Here is a 21,461-nt window from a genome sequence, read left to right as displayed (position 1 = left end):
CTAGGTGCTGAGACTACAATAGTGGGCAAGTCAGTCACAGCATTTATAGTCTAGTGGGTTATACTGATAATTTAAAAAGCAATTATAAAGCAGTGAGGTAAGAGGAGAAGTATAAACATTACAGGTTTTCTATGACTGTCTTCTGATTCTCTATTTATTCATACAAAAGGTCCCAGCTAGTTATCCTGCTGGAGATGATGATGACAGGGTTTAAAGAATATCTATGATACTGTTTATTTGCTATTTTTAAAGGACAGTAAAGACAGCAGCAAAAGTCTCTGGGCTTAAGACACTTAGTTTAGGACTCTCTGCACACGTTCGCAGGACTTTGGTGGACACTTCTAAAACACTCGCAGGAGAAGAAGACTTAGAGAGTGGTGAATGGTCTTTACAACCTATCTGAAAACATACAGTAGACTGATTTATAGGATAAATGTTAAGAGTCCACAAAGAAGGCAAGGAAGGAAAGGATGCTGGGCATGATCAGAAAAGTAGTCTAGATGTCAGAAAAGTGGTCTAGATGTCAGAAAAGTGGCTTTTAAAATTTTAGTGAACACAATACACATAATCCTTAAATTTCCATTTTCAAAGGGAGAATAGTCAAGAGGACTCAAGAGAATGAAATTCTGATGCTATAATCACAAAGGAACTAACAAAGAAATTAGTGACCACCACCAATAAAATGAACTAAAGGAGGCCTGATTGAAGCAGGGTTAATGTAAATCACTAGTTGCCCAAATACAGCCCTATGTAGTGGGACCCCACAGTCCTGTGTAGCAGGTGTTATCAGCATCAGATATAGAAACCAAGGCACAGGAAACTTGCCTAAGACCAAATAATAAAGTTCTAGAGTCAGACTTGAACCTAGGCAGACTGGTTCATATCCCTGTTTCTACCCTCCATCCTATCTCCTTCCAGTTTGGGATGATGAAGGACGGGAGGGAGGCAGGCAGGCAATATAAGCAGTGAGATTTGTGGGATCTTCTTCCTTTTAAGACAGTTAAAATGATTTTTAAACCTTTTCTCTTTCTTCTCTACTTATCGCTATTTACAACTAATAGTTTTAAGATGAGGCATCTCTCTACTCTACAAACTCTCTACACAAAATAGAAGCCATCGTTTACACTTCCCAGCACAACGGTCGATGTCTATGAAATCTCTGCATGCACCAATGAATCCAAAATGCAAACTCTTGCTGAATTCTCCTCATGAATTGAGGCAAAGAAAGAAAGTGAAAGTGAACTCGCTCAGTCGTGTCTGACTCTGCGACCCCATGGACTGTGTAACCTATCAGGCTCCTCCGTCCATGGGATTTTCCAGGCAAGAATACTGGAGTGGGTTGCCATTTCCTTCTCCAGGGGATCTTCCTGACCCAGGAATTGAACCCGGATCTCCCACATTGCAGGCAGATGCTTTATCGTCTGAGCCACCAGGGAATTGAGGCAAACCCCATAACAACTGTTAACACATTAAAAAATCACTGATTAGGGTCATACTTTCACATAGGGATATAGGTTCACTATAAATAAACATTTTAGGCTTTGCAGTCCACTGGGTGTCTGTTGAATGTCTCAATTCTGCCAATATAGCAGGAAAGAATCCACAGACAATACAAAAGTAAATGAGCACGTCTGTGTTTCAATAACATGTGATGGACACAAATTTAAATTTCATATAACTTTCAAGTGTCATAAAATAATTGTCTTTTAAAATTTTTTCTTCAACCTTTTAAAAATATAAAAGCTATTCTTAGGTTCGGGGCCATAAACAGGTGGCAGACTGCAGTTTGTCAACTCCTAACTTCTACCGTTAACCCTGCTTCAATTAAGCCTCTTTAGTTCATTTTATTGATGGTGCTTGCTTGATGCACTGTTGTTAAGTTAACAAACATAGATGTTTAGTTTCCTAGAAAGAGCCTTCCCGCAGTTGTTTCTCTTCTCTAAACTCTCAGGCCTAAAGAAGTCTGAGGATTAGACTTATTCTCACAAAAGATTATCCTCATAAAAGATTTATAAACAAGAATCTAATAAATGAACTTGTAAGCTCTTTCTATTATTGACTATGATTCAAGTTCCCCATTTTACAAATACCTGTGATATTGAAGATAATTCAAGGAAGTTCCCTTAAAACATTTAGAGTACATGCTATATAGGCATATAAAAGTTTCTTTATATTTAAGGATCATACTTGTTTCTGGGACAGAACTCGCAAAAGATTCAGGTTCATTTACTGGCGCTGGACTGTCCTCGAAAGCAGTGTTCGCCGGCTCCGCTGCTTTGCGGTCCTGAGACTGGTCAAAACCTTCATAGCGTCCTGCTTGGGAGGTGCGGTTCATACACATGAGTGATATGCCAGCTATCACGATGCTGCAGAACAGGGTAACTGCCGTGATGATCATCTGTCAACGTTGCAGAGAGACATTAGGCCACTTTTCACCATCCCAGCTTGATAATCTTAGTAGATGACTTAAGGGCACTTTTTTGGTGGAAAATGCATTATCTCAATAGCTATAAATGCTCTATAACAGTGGTTCTTAAAAAGAGGAAGAGTATGGAAGGGATGTGAAGTACTTACAGAGAAATTAGGGTCTGTCTCTAATCAACTGCGATGTCTAGATGTTCTTTTCATTATGTATCATGTCCTTGGTTTACGCTACAAGTAATCTAAAGTAAGTGAAAGTGATAGTTGCTCAATTGTGTTCGACTCTTTATGATCCCACGAACTGTAGCCTGCCAGGCTCCTCTGTCTGTGAAATTCTTCCAGCAAGAATACTAGAGTGGGTAGCCATTCTCTTCTCCAGGGGATTTTCCAGACCTAGGGATCAAACCTGGGTCTCCCGCACTACACGGAGATTCTTTACTGTCTGCGCACTTATAGACTTTTTCTTCACATCAGAGTTTTTGTTTGCTTTAATACATAGCTCAAGTGTACTTTAACTAGAGACTGTATATGGTGATAATACTAAAGGTAAGTAATTGCAGCTAATACTTATAATCTTCAGGTAAAAAAGACATATGTGTTAGTTGCTCAGTCGTGTCTGATTCTTTGAGTCTGACTGTAGCCCACTAGGTTCAAATGGAATTCTCCAGGCAAGAATACTGGAGTGGGTTACCATTCCCTACTCCAGGGGAATCTTTCTGACCCAGGGATCGAAGCTGGGTCTCCTGCATTGCAGGGAGATTCTTTACTATCTGAGCCACCAGTGAAGCCCCCAAACAGGCTTAGGTATGTAAAATCATTTTTTTTGTTTTTTTTAATTTCATTTTCTTTTTTATAGACATCTAAAAATATTTATCATATTTTGAGGTGTAAGTTAACAAAGTAACATAGGATCACGAGTGTGATAAGCAATAAGTTGGAACAAATTTTCAAAATTAATTTCAATGTAAGTATAGCAAAACACGTTAAGCAGCTAAAAAGAGACATTCTCAAGAACAGAACTGTCAATAAACTCTTCTCACCTGCTCTTTTCCATAAAAGAAGGCTGAGTCAATGCTTTCTCCATTATGTTTTCCAGTTATCAAAAGAACACCAACAAGGAGAGCAGGAATCCTATAATAATGAGAGTTTAGAGAGAAAAAGAGAGAGAGAGAGAATGAATAGTCACTGTGTGTGGGCACAGGTAAGCAAACAGAAAGCTACCAACTTACCCCCAGCCAGATATGATGATGATTCCAACAGGAATTTGTACCCTTTCTCTCTTTTTCAAAAGAAACAAAGAAATTGCTAGAAGGCCTAAGAATAAGAAATAGAGATTAAAAGATAGGTGATTATTCTCGATGTTGATCAAACTTCATGGAACTTTAACCAAGCTTATTTCAATAATAGTCTGTAGTTCTTGCCCTAGAATTTACTCCTTCTAAATAAATGCTTTTCCCAATATTTTGAAGCAAGTTTTCTTAATTCAAAATCATTTGTTTTCCCTCCTATACTGCTTCTTTACTAAAATCTTCTTGTTTTATACATGAGGATTTTTTCAAAAAGCCCAAATCATTTTGTTCTTTTGACTCATGTGTTTGGAATCGAAGTATATTTGTGGAAAAAAAGGAAAAAAATTTTAACTGGATACAGAACAATTCTAAAAATAATAACACCCCCTTTCTGCTGTTGCTAAGAAAGTATAGGCAATTCTCACAAAAGTTTGTTTTTGGAAAACTGACCAAGTCTAAATGATGGGCCTTAATATAAACTTAAAACAGAAACAAATGTTTTAAACATTTGGACAGATGTTTTAAAAATATTTCATGAGCTTTCCTTATACTCTATACCCAATTATTTAGAAGTAACATCTTATTTAATAAATTTTACACAGCTATAGAAGCTTAGAACTTTAGGGTTGGAAGGGACCACTGTCTTAAATTAATGCCTTCAATTATAGCTGTGTAAACAAGGGTTTGCCCAAGCCACACAGCCAGCAGAGGGCAGAGCAAGACTAGAAACCCAGTCTTCTGACAGAGGGTTACGTCCTTCAGCTCTGTTCAGTGTTCCTAAAACTCGTCTGTTGACCCATAGGGATCTGGGAATTTCTATGAGAAATGTTGTCTTTTTGGTTTATTTGCAGTGGTGACCATCTTATAACCGAAGCACACTCTTATTATTTCAGGGTTTACATCTGGTTTTATATTAAGTTTGAGCCAAGTGAAGGCCAAATGATACCACAACACAGTTCAAATTAACGTTCTATGGTAGTCTAAAGAGGGAAAAGCAGTGAGATAACCAGGTCATAAACCCACACATCGAAGTAAAGGTAGGCCAAAAAAAACCCAAACAAACAACCAAAAAACCCTATCAGAGAAGTGAGTTCAAGCTGTGATTCAGATCAGCAAAATAAGATCCTTTGTCATGTCAATTAATGTTGCTAACTACTTCAGTTCAGTTCAGTCACTCAGTCGTGTCTGACTCTTTGCGACCCCATGAATTGCAGCACGCCAGGCCTCCCTGTCCATCACCAACTCCCAGAGTTCACTCAAACTCATGTCCATCGAGTCGGTGATGCCATCCAGCCATCTCATCCTCTGTCGTCCCCTTCTCCTCCTGCCCCCAATCCCTTCCAGCATCAGAGTCTTTTCCCATGAGTCAACTCTTCGCATGAGGTGGCCAAAGTACTGGAGTTTCAGCTTTAGCATTGTTCCTTCCAAAGAACACCCAGGAGTGATCTCCGTTAGGATGGACTGGTTGGATCTCCTTGCAGTCCAAGGGACTCTCAAGAGTCTGCTCCAACACTTACTGAGCTTGTATTTTTGTTTAAATCTAATGAATCTGCTTTGGTTTTAAAATTGTATATTAGCTGTATATAATGTCCAACCAGCTGATGCAAAGAGCTGACTCAATGGAAAACACCCTGATGTTGGGAAAGATTGAGGGCAGGAGGAGAAGGGGGTGACAGAGGATAAAATGGTTGGATGGCATCACTGACTCAATGGACATGAGTTTGAGCAAACTCTGGGAGATAGTGAAGGACAGGGAAGTCTGGCGTTCATGGGGTAACAGAGTCAGACACGACTTAGCAACCGAACAACAAGGAATTTATACCTAGATTTAAGATTATACAGATTAAGTAACACTGTGCTAGCAATAATACAAATCAACACTGAGCTCCTTGAGAATTGTTTTTCTTTATACGGGACCCACTCAGTTCTCAAGTTCAAGAGATCCTATCATACCAGTGCTCCTCCCAATGCATTTGCACTCTCTATTGTTTCAGGTTTAAGGTGCCATGGAAACAAGCAACCAATCAAAGGAGTGCCAACTGTGTTACAATAGTGAAGGGACTCTTGAAAATTCTAATGTTTATCATTTTATTCCTGCCTTGTGAAAATATTGACAAATGAAAAAAAGGCTCGGGCTAGGCCTGGATGTCTCACTGATGAAGCCGTGAGAGCTCTTGCCTGAATCAGCTAAACTCTTCGGGCCTTATTTTCCTCATTTGCAAAATGAAAGGTTTCAACTAGACTGGTGTTCCCAAAAGCAAGACGACTATAGGTGGCACAAAGATGAACTATTTTTTTTTTTTAATAATTATGTGTTTAACACATGCTTGAAAAAATTTTAACTAGCACATAAAACCTGGGATTTTACCAAGATAAGGCTAAATTTGTAATATTAAAGTTAAAAAAATAAGTTAATTTTAAGAGGGAAAGAAAGGACAAGTGGTATGCAAATATGGCAAAATTAATGAGGGTGGTTTGCAAATGAGTAAAACTGAAAATGGCTGAACAAAATGATTTTAAATGACCTTTTAGATCCAAAATTCTGTTATAATAATCTTAAGGTTAAAGGGCACCTTCATTAGGGTCAAGAAATTCAGAACAGCTTCTTTGGAGAAGAATCCTCTTCATGCTTGAAGAGGATTTTAGAGAAACTTGGGGCTTTTTGATAAACTGAGCTCTTTACTGCTCTCTTATTCTCATGAAAAATTTAACCTTAATAAACCTAAGTATTAGAGATCAAGTTGTTTCTTCTGTATTTGGAAATAATCTCTAGGCTCTTTTAATTTGACAGCTCATGAAAACTCTTATACCATGCAAGGTGTACTTGCCTTTAAAAAAGTACAAATCTCCTCTTTGCACTGAATTCATTTTGTAATTCCTCACCGCATTGTTGCTTCACTTAAAAAAGCTGTTGACTTAGATGGGTCCTGCTTTTGATCCTGAAGGCATGAAATCAAAGGCCTATTCCCACCAGCCACTTCCCGACACCTGCCTCCTAACAGTGGCTATAACTAGTGCAACAATTCTACAATTTCCTTTTATGTGCCATTTTACAGGTTTGCATTTGTGGTATGACTACAAATCAGCCAGACTGACTAACTATTCACAAACATACCAGAATGCGTGCACCCCAATTAATGTTTTCCTTCAAATGAGCAATGTGCTAAAATATTCTGAATATCCTTTTTGGAGCCAGTTGAAAGGAAAAATAGTTTTTTCTTACTGACTATTCTTCTATTTCCATATCCTTTTAATCACTTGTTTTTCTTGTTCTTATATTACTGCTCTTCCCTCTACTTAATAATACAGTTAAATTTGTTGAGCGCCTACCAAGCACCAGGCATAAACATCCATATTTAATTTAGTTCTTAAAATAACCCTGTAAGGTGCTTACACATAAGGAACTGAGACCGCAAGTCAAGTTATTTGCTTAGGGCAGAATGATAATTATTGTTCATTCAGTTCAGCTGGGCTCTAAGTGCACTCTGGTACACAGCTCACATCCTCATCCCCCTCTGCCCATTCCTTCTCTCCCTGCCTGCTTCCAGTGCTTGCACCCACGATGGCTCAAAGGGGAGCTCTGCTGACTGTGGCCTAGAACCCAAGGCCCTGAGGACAAGGACATGCGACTGGAAACCATCTGAGCCCAGGTAGAAACGGAGTGATCAGGAAACAGAACTCAGCTTTGCAGACTGCCTAGTTAGTGAGTACAACTGCCTGAGCAGATTCCCTCATCCTGTACTGCTAGACTTAAAATAGATCACTAGAAGCTGGAACCTCAAGCGATGAAGGGGAGGGGGACCCTGAATTTCTCTTCATGATCCAACTTACCTGTCCACAGGTAGGTGCTATAGAGGGAGCTGTACAATAAGACAAACACCAGAATTTGTCCAACAAAATTTTTCTCTTTAACAAAATTCCATATCATCATTCCAGCACAGACGATAGACTGAAGAAAAAAATGATTAAAAAAAATGAAATCAGTCATACTCACATGACTCATACTTATGTGTTTTATTCATAGCAACTATAATTATTCATTTAAAATTATGCTGAGCAATTAACTATTGCATCTTAGTTATACTAAAACAGTAAGTTTTATGATTAAAAACCTTTTTATACAGCACCTTTAACAATGTACATATTTAATTGAAACAGATAATGACAACATTCTAAATCCTAAGCTTATATCTAGTAAAGGTTTACATAGAAAATGCTTAAACTTCTTTCCAGTATAATTTGAGACATGCAAAGATTTAGCTAGAAAAGTAATAAGAAAGGTCAATTTTTAATAATTCAATTACTTCTATAAAAAATGCAAAGTTATCACCAACTGTCATTTGTCTTTTAGTATCCACGGAGGATTGGTTCTAGGACCCCTCCTTATCCCCTGACAGATAAGGATACTCAAGTTCCTTATACAAAATTCTACAGTATTTGCATACAACCTATGTACATCTTCCTGTATACTTAAAAAAATATTTTTTTAATTGAAGGATAATTGCTTTATAGAATTTTGTTGTTTTCTGCCAAATATCAACATGAATCAGCCATAGGTATACATATGTCCCCTCCCTCTTGAACCTCCCTCCCAACTCCCTCCCCATCCCACCTCTCTAGGTTGTTTCATAGCCCCTGTTTGAGTTCCATGAGTTTCTGTATACTTTAAATCATCTACAGATTACTTATAATACCAAATACAATGTTAATGCTATGTAAATAGTTGGCATATGGTAAATTCAAGTTTTGCTTTTTTGGAACTTTCTGGAAATTTTTTTTCTGAATATTTTCAATCTGTGATTGGTTGAATCTGAGCATGTGAAACCTATGGATATGGAGGGCCAACTTTATATAGTGCAAGATCCAATCCAATATTTAATAAATTAGGAATAAATTAATTATAATCAAACTGCAACAACTGATTGCATTTGGTAAAAAACACTTTGATTTTATAACTGGAAAAACCCAATGAAGAAATTTTCTCCTCTACAGAAATATCAGTTCAGTTGCTCAGTTGTGTCCAACTCTTTGCAGCCCCATGAACCGCAGCATGCTAGGCCTCCCTGTCCTTCACCAACTCCTGGAGTCCACCCAAACCCATGTCCATCGAGCCGGTGATGCCATCCAGCCATCTCATCCTCTGTTGTCCCCTTCTCCTCCTGCCCTCAATCCTTCCCAGCATCAGGGTCTTTTCCAATGAGTCCGCTCTTCGCATATAATCAATGAAAAAAACATAGCTTTAATTATTTGTAGGTTTACTAACCTGAGCGATGAGTAAATTAGTTGTAAGCATATGAGGAAGCTGTTTATATTTCTTGCTCAAAAGAAGAATAGCCAAAGACCAGATCTTAAAGACAGAGTTTCAAAAGTTATTCAGGTTTCTTAGTAACTACTTATTAATTACTAATTTTTATTTTTAATTACTAGTTACTTATTAGACTCTTTAAAGAATTCTTTTATCCTGGTTCGAAAAGGAACTGCAATATTTTACTTATTTTAACCTTAGTTTCCAAAAGGGTATTAAGGTAAACTAATATCCAAAGTAAAATAAAAAGCATGGGAAGAATGCCTTGACCAGGGCCATGTTCCAACTTTCCCTACCTTTGGTGGCTGGGGTGGGACATAGGTTCACAGCCAACTATTCAGAAAAAGAGATGCGTGGGAGATGCAGTTATAATGCACTACTGTAAATTTTCCCTTTTCGATTCCACCATATTGGCTCATGAGGTATCTAAATTCCAGGCTATCTTACTTCCAACAATACATGTCACCCTCCTTAAGATGAATTTTCCTGCATTCTTTACATTTAGAAGGATACATAATAGTTACCTAAAATATGCTATTTGATTTCCTTCTTTCTTCTCACTTCATTGTCAATCAAAGTTATGTTGTCTCTCCCTCCTCCACCAAACTGCCCTCTTATCAATAGGCATAGATTTTAAGAATATGTAACAGAAGCAAAATTTCTTAAAAAGTATATTAATCACACATGTATTTGTTGCCAATGTATATATTCATCCTTATCTCCTTTGACAGCAAATATTGTCTTTTCTTTAAAGCCAGAATACTATCTGAATTCAGTAGGCACTCAATCTACAAGATACTCTAGCTGCAAAGTGTATAAGTATTTAATATGGGCTAGATATATTCAAAAGTTTCATTAACATTAAATGGGTGTTTGGTCTTAATCCCAAAGGTCCCTGACAAAAACACAGTTCTACAATAGCTAGTATCTGTATCGTGATTCACCATTTGCAGAATGCTTTTTATATATATTGTCTCATGTAATCCTTAAAACAAACCATGGAAATAGGTGAAATTATTATCTCTATTTTATAGATGATAAAACTTAACCTTAGCGCAGTTAAGGTTACTCCACAGAGAAATACAGCTAGTTTGTGATAGGTGCATGCAGCATGCTAAGTTACTTCAATAGTCTCTGACTCTGTGTGACCCTATGGACTGTAGCCCACCAGGCTCCTCTGTCCATGGGCATTCTCCAGGCAGGAATACTGGAGTGGGTTGCCATGCCCTCCACCAGGGGATCTTCCCGACCCAGGGATCGAACTCGTGTCTCTTCTGTCTTCTGCATTGGCAGGTGGGTCTTTACCACTGAGCCACCCAGGAAACCCCAGTTTGTGACAGGACCGGGAGTCAAATCCAAGTCTGACTAAATCTCATGCCTTGTCTGTTATACAATTTTACCTCTCAAATGGACAGGCAAAACTCAGAAGGCTGATGTTACATTTTATGGACAGGCTTCAGTTTTCTCTATTGTACAAGAAATTAGGTTTTTATTCCCTAACTTTCTATTACCAAGCTATTTTCAGATTCATTCTGTGATTTTCATTCACTTTTATACTGAATCATACTTACCAAGGAGACCAGGCTGATAATACTTATATCAAAACTAACATTCTGGATGGCATATGCCAATGGCTTAGGGTCCATGGTAGGAAAAGTCAGTAACCAGGCAGAAACGTACATGATCGGTGCAGACACAAACGTGCTTATTACCATCCCTGAGGTTATCTGCCAGAATGAAATCAAACTGAGGAAGAGTCACAGACTCAAACAATTCACATAAACTTTAGCCACAGCACACCAAGGCATTCTAAAATAAAAGCATGAGTCAGTAAAAAGACATCATAGAATTCAGCATGTTATCTAATAGCATATTCCCCTTTTCTGAGCGTTCTTAGAGAAACACAGTTAAGTTCCTTTGGCTCCAGTTTTAATCCATGCTCAATTTATATCTGCATATAAACAAATGCTAGAAATCCCACAGCTGATGCTTATCTTCTAGGTTCTGGAAAGTAAATCACATGATCTACTTAAACTGATGACCAGTTTCTTTCCATACTATTTGATAAACTATAGGGCAATAAAAGCAATTTCAAAAAGAGAAAAATGACCATGCAAACATTCTACCAATTAAATGATGGAACTAATGGAACTTCAGTGAACAATCTAGTTCCTTCATGTTGTTTTCAAAAACATCCACTCTAATGCTGTGGATAACACATCCAGTGTGCTTGGACACTAGTTAGTGTTAACCAGTTTAACCATTTATTGCAGTTGATTATGTGGTTTTTTGCATCTGGTGGCTGGATTATCAATGAATAAAACAGATTTTTCTCCCTCAAACTTCAAAAATTGCCCTTCTATAAATAACCTTCAGGCTTAACTATAATTATAGCATTAAAATACTTGAAACTAAAAAGATGAATGAAAAAATTCATGGCTGAATAAAGATCCCAGATTAAATAACTCTATTGTTACATGATGCCTCTTTATTTACAATGAGGCAGTTTCCAGATATCAAATTCTCATACAAGAATGTAGATTTCTGTGTTTCAAAAATTCATTTTTCTACTAACCAAACAATCAAACTTAGCAAGTAATATATACATACAATCTCTACTTCCATATTGAACTGTGTTGCAAAGATAGCCACTCCTGGTGCTACAGGAAAGACACCATACAAAAACGCGTAATTTGACAAACTTGTGTGGTTTACTACACTGTCGTCCTTGTCCAAGAGTTCCACCATTTCTCTGCACAGAAGTGGCAGCACCAGGCTGAAGAAACAAGAAATGCATCATTGTTTGATATCAAAGCATGCTGGTCCCCAAGTAATAAATTGCTCTAGTGAATTTGGCATTAGGTTATTCTTCTTCTGCCCAGAAGGTATCATTTTATTGAAAGAATCAAATATTCAACTTGGAGCTACTTAAAGTAAAACAATATTCTTTAAACAGCAGGAATTAGGAGGAAAAGAAACTCAGATTTTTTTGTGTTCTATGAATAATTTTCTTGCAGAAAATTTGTAAAACGTTGCAATTATACTGCTGGTACTTGCTTTCCATATTAGTTCATTGCAATGTTAAAAAAAAAAGACTCACAATCTGAGCAAACTTGTTTAAAAGAAAATTACTAAACATTTTTTTGGGGGAAAAAAACAGCTGACTCTTATTATGATCAGGGTTTTAAATGGTTCAGGTAATAACAATGCTACTAAGTAGATTCTAAAAGGCAGTAGAGAAATAGGTGTCTTACAATTAATTTTTTATCTTTGTAAGGAAAAACGGTTCAGCAAAGGAAACTGTAATAACTGAGGTAGAGCAGAAGCTAGTTAAATTCAAATCTGGTGAAGAGTCAATTATGAAACAAATCCTCCAGGATTTCATAGAAAGAGCATATCAAAAGTAGTGAATTAAAGGAGCTTTCCTTTAAAAAGAACAAAACCAAGGTTAATATTGTCACAGCAGCACCTACAGAGATGCTCTCGGATGGAGTCAAGAACCACTTTTATGTATTTTTATAATTAAAAGAAGAAGAAATTATGTAATAGGAATCATAGAACCAGAAAAAAATATATAATGAGAACATTTAAATATTTATAAGTAATGGCTGGTAATCACTGTCATTGTCAGAACTGTATTTACTATTGTGGCAAAACTAAATATTACTTTATTTCCAAGAGCATAAAACCACTATAAATAATCTTCAGAATTTATATTCATTGTTATTATATTTAAAATATAGATACTATTTCATATTGCACAGTTCTCATGAATTTGTCTCCAGAGGAGCTAAATTCAATAGTTAAATATGCCCCAAGTGCCTTGGGATCATCTCATAGTAAAATTATGTCACCTACACCAGGAAGTATAACTCCATGGCTAAAGAGCTAAAGAGGCTGAAGAACTATTAACTAAGGAACTAAGAACTTTTCATTTGCAGGTTAGGATCAGATGGTTGATAATAATCAACACTACTGACAACCATATTTAGAAAATTTAACCATCTTCAGAATTTTAGAATATTTCCCCTAGTTTCATGAAATAAAGTTTTAGTTCAAAATTATTGCTTTCCTCATAGCCAGATCCCTGTGTTCTGATCCCTGTGTTCAGCTATTTGGTCTTTTCATCATCTGCTCTGGAGAAGGAAATGGCAACCCACTCCAGTACTCTTGCCTGGAAAATCCTGTGGATAGAGGAACCTGGTAGGCTACAGTCCATGGGGTCACAAAGAGTCAGATATGGCTGAGTGACTTCACTTTCATAGCCAATAGGATTTTAATAGATTTAGAATACTCAGAAATCCTGCAAAATTCCCTTAAAACTATGATCAAATAGGACCTTGGAAGGTATTAGGTAAAATTACATAAAAGCTGAAGGGAAACCATAGTCTTTATCCTTTAACAGTAAAATGGAAAAAACAACCTGCATGGAAATGACTTTCCACAATCACCAATCTCACATTTTCCTTTAAAACCATTCAATTAGGAGGGATTACTACTATCTAACTATTTAAAGGAGACAATCCCAACAAATTGGCTAAATAAAGTAAGGCTTTCACAGAGTATAATCCCCAAGTAAATAAGTGAAACTTACAGTTTAGCTGTGATGAGAAGAATCAGTACAACAAATGCTGACTTCTTTAGTTTCTTTATTTTTCCTACCATTGTAAGACCAAGATAAAATAGAGCTGATCCAGAAAAAGAATTTGCGAGTCCATCAAGAAAATTTTCCATATATTCAGGCACCTTTTGATCAAGAATAAAATTGAAGGCAATGCCAATGAAGACCATAAATACGATTGGGTTCTGTAACACACGCAAAAGTCCAAGGCCCAAAATTTTCACTTTGTTTTGAGAAGCATTCTGAGTGTCTTTCCATTTCTGAATTTCACAGAAGATAAATCCTATAGGGTTTAACATCATCAGAGATATTGGTGCCACTAAGTAAATGTACTGGAGATATTCTGGGTATGTTGTTTGATATAAAGCTTCAACTGCAAAATACAAATTAAAATTGATTTAAAAATGATGACCACAGAAATATATTAATAAATTATGTATATAATATATTCCTTGTTTAATTATAACATATTGTACATTAACCTAAATAGTGTAGAATGACTTCGTTAGCTTAGTTTTGGAAAAATATATTTTAGTAAAGCTGAAAAGGAAGAAAAATACACTATATTAAATGACATAGTTTATAAGACGATAATCAACTTTTAAAAATTTTTAGTTAAATTCACTAATTTTTACTATGTAGAGACTAAGACTAGTCTCAAGAAAGGGGCAGAATTGTACAGGTCTTAAAACAATTTAAAGTTAAAATCTACTAACCAAATGTTTAAGTAGTCATAGCACCAAGGTGGTTGTTGGTTCTCTTCAGAGGGAAGTTTCATTGAAGTGATGAGGCAGAAATCAGAGGACAGAGGAGACAAATGGAGAAATGGAGGAGAGGAAGAGAAAACGGACTGAAAAATGAGGACTGATGTGATGGAGTCCAAGCTATACAGGAAAAGCAGTGAAGACAGGACATGGCTAACAGATAAAAAGCAGAGGGGCCAGAGACTGGAGGTTCCTGTGAAATCCGCAAGTAGGTGTACTTGGAAATTTAGGAGATCACAGCAAGTCGGATAGTGAACTACTGAATTTAGTGTTTCCCCGACGGCTAGGTCCAGGATGTGGCTAGGGGAGTTGGCGGCTAAAATGGAGTAGAGGAAAACATCATTGAAGGTGAGAAGGTCAAGGAACTGAGAGAGCAGAGAACTTGGTGGGTAGCTCACATGGATACTAATGTCAAACCAGATAATGGCAAAACCTGGGAGTAGAGATGATGACAGAGAGCCAGATATTCAGTGAATGAGGAGTGACAACATGAGGATGAGTGGTCTAGCAGGCAGCAGGGACCTCAAAGAAGCAGTGTGTACTGAAGAGCAGAGAATAATGTCTACACAGTGGCTGAGGATGCCAGTCCTGCCTACCCACTGCGCATGTGGTATGAAGGTGGTGAGGAAATGAACAGCCTACACTGGAGAGGAGTGAACACCTTCAGGAAGGAAGCCCAGTGAAGGTGCTGAAGAATTATAGATGGTCAAGTGGACCCAAGAAACGTTTCAAAGGGGGATACAGTAAAGTCATGTCAATGTACATTTAACTAATGCAAATTCAACTGCGCTTTCTTAGGAAAACAAAAGCTTCAATTTCCTTTTTCATACAGCATGTCCTCAAGTACAAACTAATTACTTATTCACTGAAGAACAACACTTGAGAAAGAATCTGGCTTTTAGACTTAAGAAAAATGGTACAATATACATGGAATATGTGTGCTGTATTTTGTGGGTGATTTGAGGGATTTCTCAGGGGTTCAATTGTACATGATGACTTTAGAATCTAACCACTGTATAAGATGAGTCTCCTTGATTCATGTGAGGGTTGGTGGCCTGGTCTTGGCTTGATCAGCACAACTTAAAGCCTTGCAGCTAGCAAACTGATCTCCAGGCACATTTTTGGCAATGAGTTCTGAAATTATTCAACCTAATATATAAAAAGGTTGATTCATAAATGATTTTCAAGTTGAGAGAGATAAAAAAGAGAACAGCCACAATTACTCACAATCACTTGCTTCATAAGAGAGGCATCATGTGAAAACATGTAAAAGATTAGGCTTCTCAATTTACATTAAGATAAAGTGACAAGGTAGGAAAATATATTTGCTTACTTACTCAGGATACGTAAGTTCAGTTAATGTCAAGTACATGTCCCATTAGTTATGTAACTGGATTATATAACCTTTAGAAGATCCTGTTCTCATTAGCTAAAACCTACTTTTTATAAGATTCAATTCCTTTTCTCAGTGAAGCACATACAGAGGTCTCTAATATCTCTGAAATGCAGTGTTTAAACAAAACACATTTGATTACCTAAAATTTCACAAATTCTTTCCACTGATTTCCAAATTAGATATACTAGCTCTATAACTCAGCGGTTTTCCTTCATGTTTCTAAAGTTTCACCTTTTAAGTTTTAAAAAAAAATAAAAGCAGTACTTCTGATAACTATTTTTAGTTAGCTATAGTTTTGATTAGATAGTCTAACTCAAAGAGAAACCTTCCCACCCCACCCCACCCCAATTTTTAAAATAGAGTATATTTTAGAAAAGGCTTGTGTTTTCGATCTGAGCTTAAGAATTTCCCCAAGTAGCCAAAATAAAATTCATAAGGGCTTTCCTTTGAGAATGTAAAAGCACACAAGGTCCCTTAAGTTAATGCTTAAAAAAAAAAAAAACACAGAAATGTACTTTCCTGGTACAGTAGCACTTAATCACCATCATATAATGGACTTCAGGTTGTTTTAAAAGTTCAAAGCAAGTATGAGCACAGTCTATAATCTAGGTCTAGCCAATCACCAAATACTTTCTTCTTTTGCATTATCTTTTGTATTTGATTCCTACATGGAATCTTGATTTCTACTACTCCCACTGGTTAAAAATCTCAAAACTGGACTTCCATGGAAGTCCAGTGGTTAAGACTTCACCTTCCAATGCAGGGAGTGTGGGTTCAACTCCTGGTCAGGGAGCCAAGATCCCACATGCCTCCTGGCTAAAAAACAAAACATAAAGCTGAAGCAATACTGTAACAAATTGAACAAAGTCTTTAAAAATGATCCACATCGAAAAAGAAAATCTCAAAATTGAGTTACCTACTGTTTACCAACCTATATTCCTCTGGCTTTTCTTGACCATCCCCTTCATCCATTTTATTTGCTATTGACAACGTAACGTAAATCTTAAATTTCAAAAATTAAGATTTCCCCACAGCTCTCCCCACCCACAAGACCATATATAAAATCTTTCTTTTGACATTCATTGTCCAGTCGGCACAGTTGGTTCCTTATTTATCCAGCTTATCTTTCACTATACCTTAGTGCAAATCCTCCATCAGCCAATCTATATCATTGTTATACTGGATAAACACCAGGTTCATAATTACTAGTTCTATATGCTGATCAATATCCCCCAACATCTTGAAGTCTCTTCTTTCTTACCCAAATCTTGCCTACTATTTAAGGCCTGTCTCAGGCAACATTTCTTCCACCAAGTCTTCAGTCTATATCATGGATATCCCCTTCCCTGGATGGCTCTGGTACCTTGTTTCATATCAGTGCCACCTCAACAAATTCTGAATTCCTTGAAAGCATCATTTTATAATCCCCAGTCCCAGCAGAGTGCTGAGCAAATCTGAAGATACTTACTGAATGGAATTAACATATCAGTGAATGTCAAAGGTTTCAGACAGACTATAAATGTATTTTGTAACATAGCAATTTATACCTAATTGTTATCCATGAACCCATTTCTTTTTATATCCAATGTTTTTCTTTTTTCATATTCTGAATATTTATAAAGCAGGTTACTATTGGGATATTTTAAGTCAGTTGAACAGGTATACGAAGGCAGAAGAAATACAGTCTAGTGGGAAAGCAAAAACTGGGAATAAATCCCTGTTAAATTACTAGAATACGGTTCAATATGGGAATTTCAGTCCATTCTGCCATTCCTTTACATAATGACTTAACATTTCATCTTCCTCTATAAATAGGCAGCTCTATTCATTACCAATCTGAATAGTTTTTCAAATCTGAAAAAAATGAAATTCAGTGACCCACGTTAACAAATTAGATTTATAATCATTATATCAACTATTAAGTGCTAATTAATACTTAAAAATAAGGCTCTTGGGGGAGGGGAGAATCCCACTATGAGGAATTATTATATAGCCTTGAAGAACTAAGAGACAAAATTAGCCACCCACTGGGCCTCCCATTTTGATTCCTGCAGGTTTTCAGTCCCTAGCAAATAACACAAAGACCCAGACAAGATCATTCTATTATTTAATGGCTTATAGTTAAATGCTTCATTTCCTTTCTGTTTACAGCTCAAGCACTAGAGCATAATTATGATTAGTCGGGGTGCTTATGCTATCAGCATTGTTTGAAGAATAAATTATAGGACTTAACTATGCCCCATTAGTATCTTTTAATGACAGAGGCAGGGAACCATTCTGATTTGCTGAGATCAACATTTCACCCCAGTAGATTCCTGGTTTCTTCTCATATTCAGATTTCTTAAAGTACCTTTGAAAAGAATTTTCTCTTAAAATAGCAAGCTTCCTTTTTTAGTCTGCAATAATGCAATGTAGTATTCTGTCACTTGAGTACAGATAAATCATTTTGATGCAGTTTTATAGACCTTTGTAATTGTCATAGAGAAAAAGGAAACATGACTCTCCTTTGTCTTTAATCATTAACTTATCCCTCTTCTTCTGAGTAACCTGTAAATTGGACCAATGTTGCAGATCAAATGCAATCTTAAAAAGGACATTTCCTTTAAGCTGTGATGCTTATCTGTGAACAAGAGAGTGGGAATTCTTGGGAGCCGTCCCAACAAACAAAAGAATGGTCTTCTCTCTAGAGACAGTTTTCTCTGTTCACCCTAAGCATGGCCACAAGGCAGCTGGGCATGAACAGAGATAATAAATAATCTCATCAGAGCAAATACATGGCCCTACAGTTCTGTACCACATCTTCCAATCTGCAGATATATGAGAAAACATTTACTGTCTGTACTGTTGATTTCTAGGAAAGTTATTGTCTACAACCTAATGTTATAAGAGCTTTTATATTGTGACTTAAAAACAGCAACAACAAAATAAAACAAAAATTACAATTCAAAATATGCAAGTATAATCATCAGGGAAATTGGGCTCGCACACTGATGGAAACATGATTACTTCTGGATTCACTGATTTAGTATGGGACACGAGAGAAGCAGCAATGAAAATGGTTGACTATATTTTTTGTCTGGAGATTCTGCCTTAATATGAAAATTAAAACTGCTACTCATTTTATAAATTATTTTGAATAATGTAAAGATAAAGAAAAACTTTGATTCTATCTGAAAATAATGTATTACAAGGGCTAGTTGGGCCTTCTAATGATTTGATGCAGATGTTATGTAACTGTGTGGCATAGAAGAACACCCAGGATTTAAATCTAGTCACCTGTTAGCTGTGTGACCTGGGGTAAGACAATTAAATCTCTGTAAGTCTGCCTCCTTATTTGAAAATGAGGATAATAACATCTGCCCTACCGCAAATGAGATAAGTATATAAGTACTCTTAGAAAGTTACAAATATTACTTCTATTTAATTATGGGGTTACTGCTCTATGACGGCATGAAACTTATGGTTCATGTCTAAATTAAGATATAGCACTATTTATTATGTAACACTATGATACTTAGCCATTTCTAAAGTCCTTCCTTACACCATAAATACCTTGACAAACATACCTTATTAATGCTCCTGAAGGGATGGACAGCACATTAACTTCCTCCTCTTTTATTTCCAATGTCTTTATTTAAATGCTTGGTTCAGCCTTGATTTTAAAATTCATTAACCTTCAAGGAACACCTATCTCGTTTTTGACTATTTACAGCTCAGTTATCTAACAGCCTAGTTTTTTCTCTTTCATAATCTCTGGCTTTACTCAGATTGATTTAATTTCTTAGGTAAATCTCTATTTCTGGTGAGTGTGAGATGGAGGAAAATGATAAATAGTATAGTCCTCCAGAATCCTTTCAGTGCCAGAAGTGAAATAACTTTTCTGGAGGGGGGATAGTTAAAAAGTAAGAAATTTGAAAGTTAATGGCAAATTTCAATTGTTCATTTCATTAAGTTTCATTTAGTTTCTCACCAGAGAGGCCTCACTGACCCTACCTCCCATCTCAAATAGCAGCTCCTTATAAAATAACACTACTTTATTTTTATGGTCCTTGTAATTACCTGATATTATTTTTATTTTCCCATTAAAATGTAAATTCAATGTGTACAAGAACTTTGTTCACAAGGGTATTCCCAGCAGCTAGCATAGTCATTGGTGCTAACACCCTCCTATCAATGAATGAAGGAAAAAATGAATGACTATATTCATAATATTCAGATCCCTACATTATGATAAATGATCAAAGCACAACATAAACTTTAACATAAAGAATATTAAAGACTAGTTATTAAGTACATATTTTCTTGGTGGCAGTTTGGAAAACAGAATATGTTTCTAAGATATCTAAACATTCCCAGTTGGTATGTTTACTATTTCATTAGGAAACATACACATGGAAACATAAAATTAGGCTGTTTAAAGAGCTGGAAATTTAAAGAAGGAAAAGTTGGAAAGGTTAAAAAAAAAACAAAAAAAACACACCCAGATCATTTTGTTCTTAAACAAGAAATTAACTTCAACAAAAGTACACTGATATTTTGAATAACAAATTCAATAACAGGCATTGATGTAAAGTAACATACACTCTAAATGGTAAGAAAAATAAGGAAGGGAAAAAGTCCCTCATAAATTTCCACTGCTAACACTTAATAATGACTGTTTTTAAACAGGTGTATGCCTATGCTTTTTACATAATTTAAATCAAAATCTGATCTCTTCTGGAAATTAAACTTCTTTCATATGTGACTGTGAAGAAGAAAAAGAATACTGTTAGAAAGAGGACTCAAAGTTTATTTGGATACGACCATTTAAGTAGATGTTTGAAGGTGCCTCAAATTCTGAAAAAATATATAATCCAACTAATTTAAGATATATTTAAGAAAAAACACAAAAGATTTCTTAGATACAAGAATAAGGTATAAATCATTATTATCTCCTAAAACACCTGAAATTTTTTAAAACTTAAAAAATAAAAAAAACTTACCTATAGGATATCCCAATGCAAAGTCATTACTTTGTGTAGCAAAAATAGGAAATAGTCCAGCTTTGCTAAATCGACTATCGGGACTGGCAACCAATAATGTTAATACACATACAACGAAAAATACAGAAGCTTTGGCAATTAAGATACTACATAGAAAAGACCAATCCACATTAGAAAAATTAAGTACAACCATGTTTTTGAATAGTAAAGCTGGAAGTGCAAATCTGGAGACAAAATTTCCCAGTCCTTTCGCTTGTGTTGATGTTATAACATTGGCCCTTCCTGCTATGTAGCCACAAAGGACTATGCCAAAGCATTCTAGTAAGGCTGGAAAAAGCCTTGTTATTGACATTGAAGGTGGGTCATTAGTGGAATTAAATCCATGTGTAACTGGTGAGGACAAAGTCTTGGTCATATTGACTGCAAGGGTTAAGTTCTTGGCAGGTATATTGGAAAAAGAATTCATTTTCTTTCACCTTCCAACTCCAACCAGAGCTCTGAAAAGAAAGGAAGAAAGATTCAGTGTGAAATCAATGAGAAAAATTCTAGTTGAAAGGATACACTGGCAAACCTAAATTTATTAAATGGCCAAATAAATACACAAAATTTTTTCAACCACCATCAGAGAAAAATACAATGAAGGAAAAAAAAGGGTGGGAATGTCTGCTAACAAACCTCTTGAC

General features: G+C 36.1%; 1 protein-coding gene across 2 annotated transcripts in view; it reads right to left on the bottom strand.

Moving 5' to 3' along the window:
- GPR155 (G protein-coupled receptor 155) overlaps positions 1-21,244 on the bottom strand; it is a 34,574-nt gene extending 13,330 nt beyond the window's left edge. The window contains exons 1-9 of one of the 2 annotated variants that reach the window (XM_068968118.1): positions 20,779-21,244; positions 13,610-14,009; positions 11,626-11,791; positions 10,587-10,742; positions 8,974-9,057; positions 7,542-7,659; positions 3,651-3,735; positions 3,462-3,552; positions 2,188-2,398 (exon numbers count right to left, since the gene is read on the bottom strand). In XM_068968118.1, coding sequence (XP_068824219.1) covers positions 2,188-2,398; positions 3,462-3,552; positions 3,651-3,735; positions 7,542-7,659; positions 8,974-9,057; positions 10,587-10,742; positions 11,626-11,791; positions 13,610-14,009; positions 20,779-21,244 — 1,777 coding nt within the window. The remainder of the gene's footprint in view (positions 1-2,187; positions 2,399-3,461; positions 3,553-3,650; positions 3,736-7,541; positions 7,660-8,973; positions 9,058-10,586; positions 10,743-11,625; positions 11,792-13,609; positions 14,010-20,778) is intronic. The other variant, XM_068968119.1, reaches the window with a different exon arrangement.
- Positions 21,245-21,461: the final 217 nt, after the last annotated feature.

Source organism: Capricornis sumatraensis, chromosome 3 (assembly GCF_032405125.1).
Source record: "Capricornis sumatraensis isolate serow.1 chromosome 3, serow.2, whole genome shotgun sequence".
NCBI classification, from domain to species: Eukaryota; Metazoa; Chordata; class Mammalia; order Artiodactyla; family Bovidae; genus Capricornis; species Capricornis sumatraensis.
Note: the sequence above shows the minus strand (reverse complement) of the source record. Positions and strands in the feature narration are given on the sequence as shown.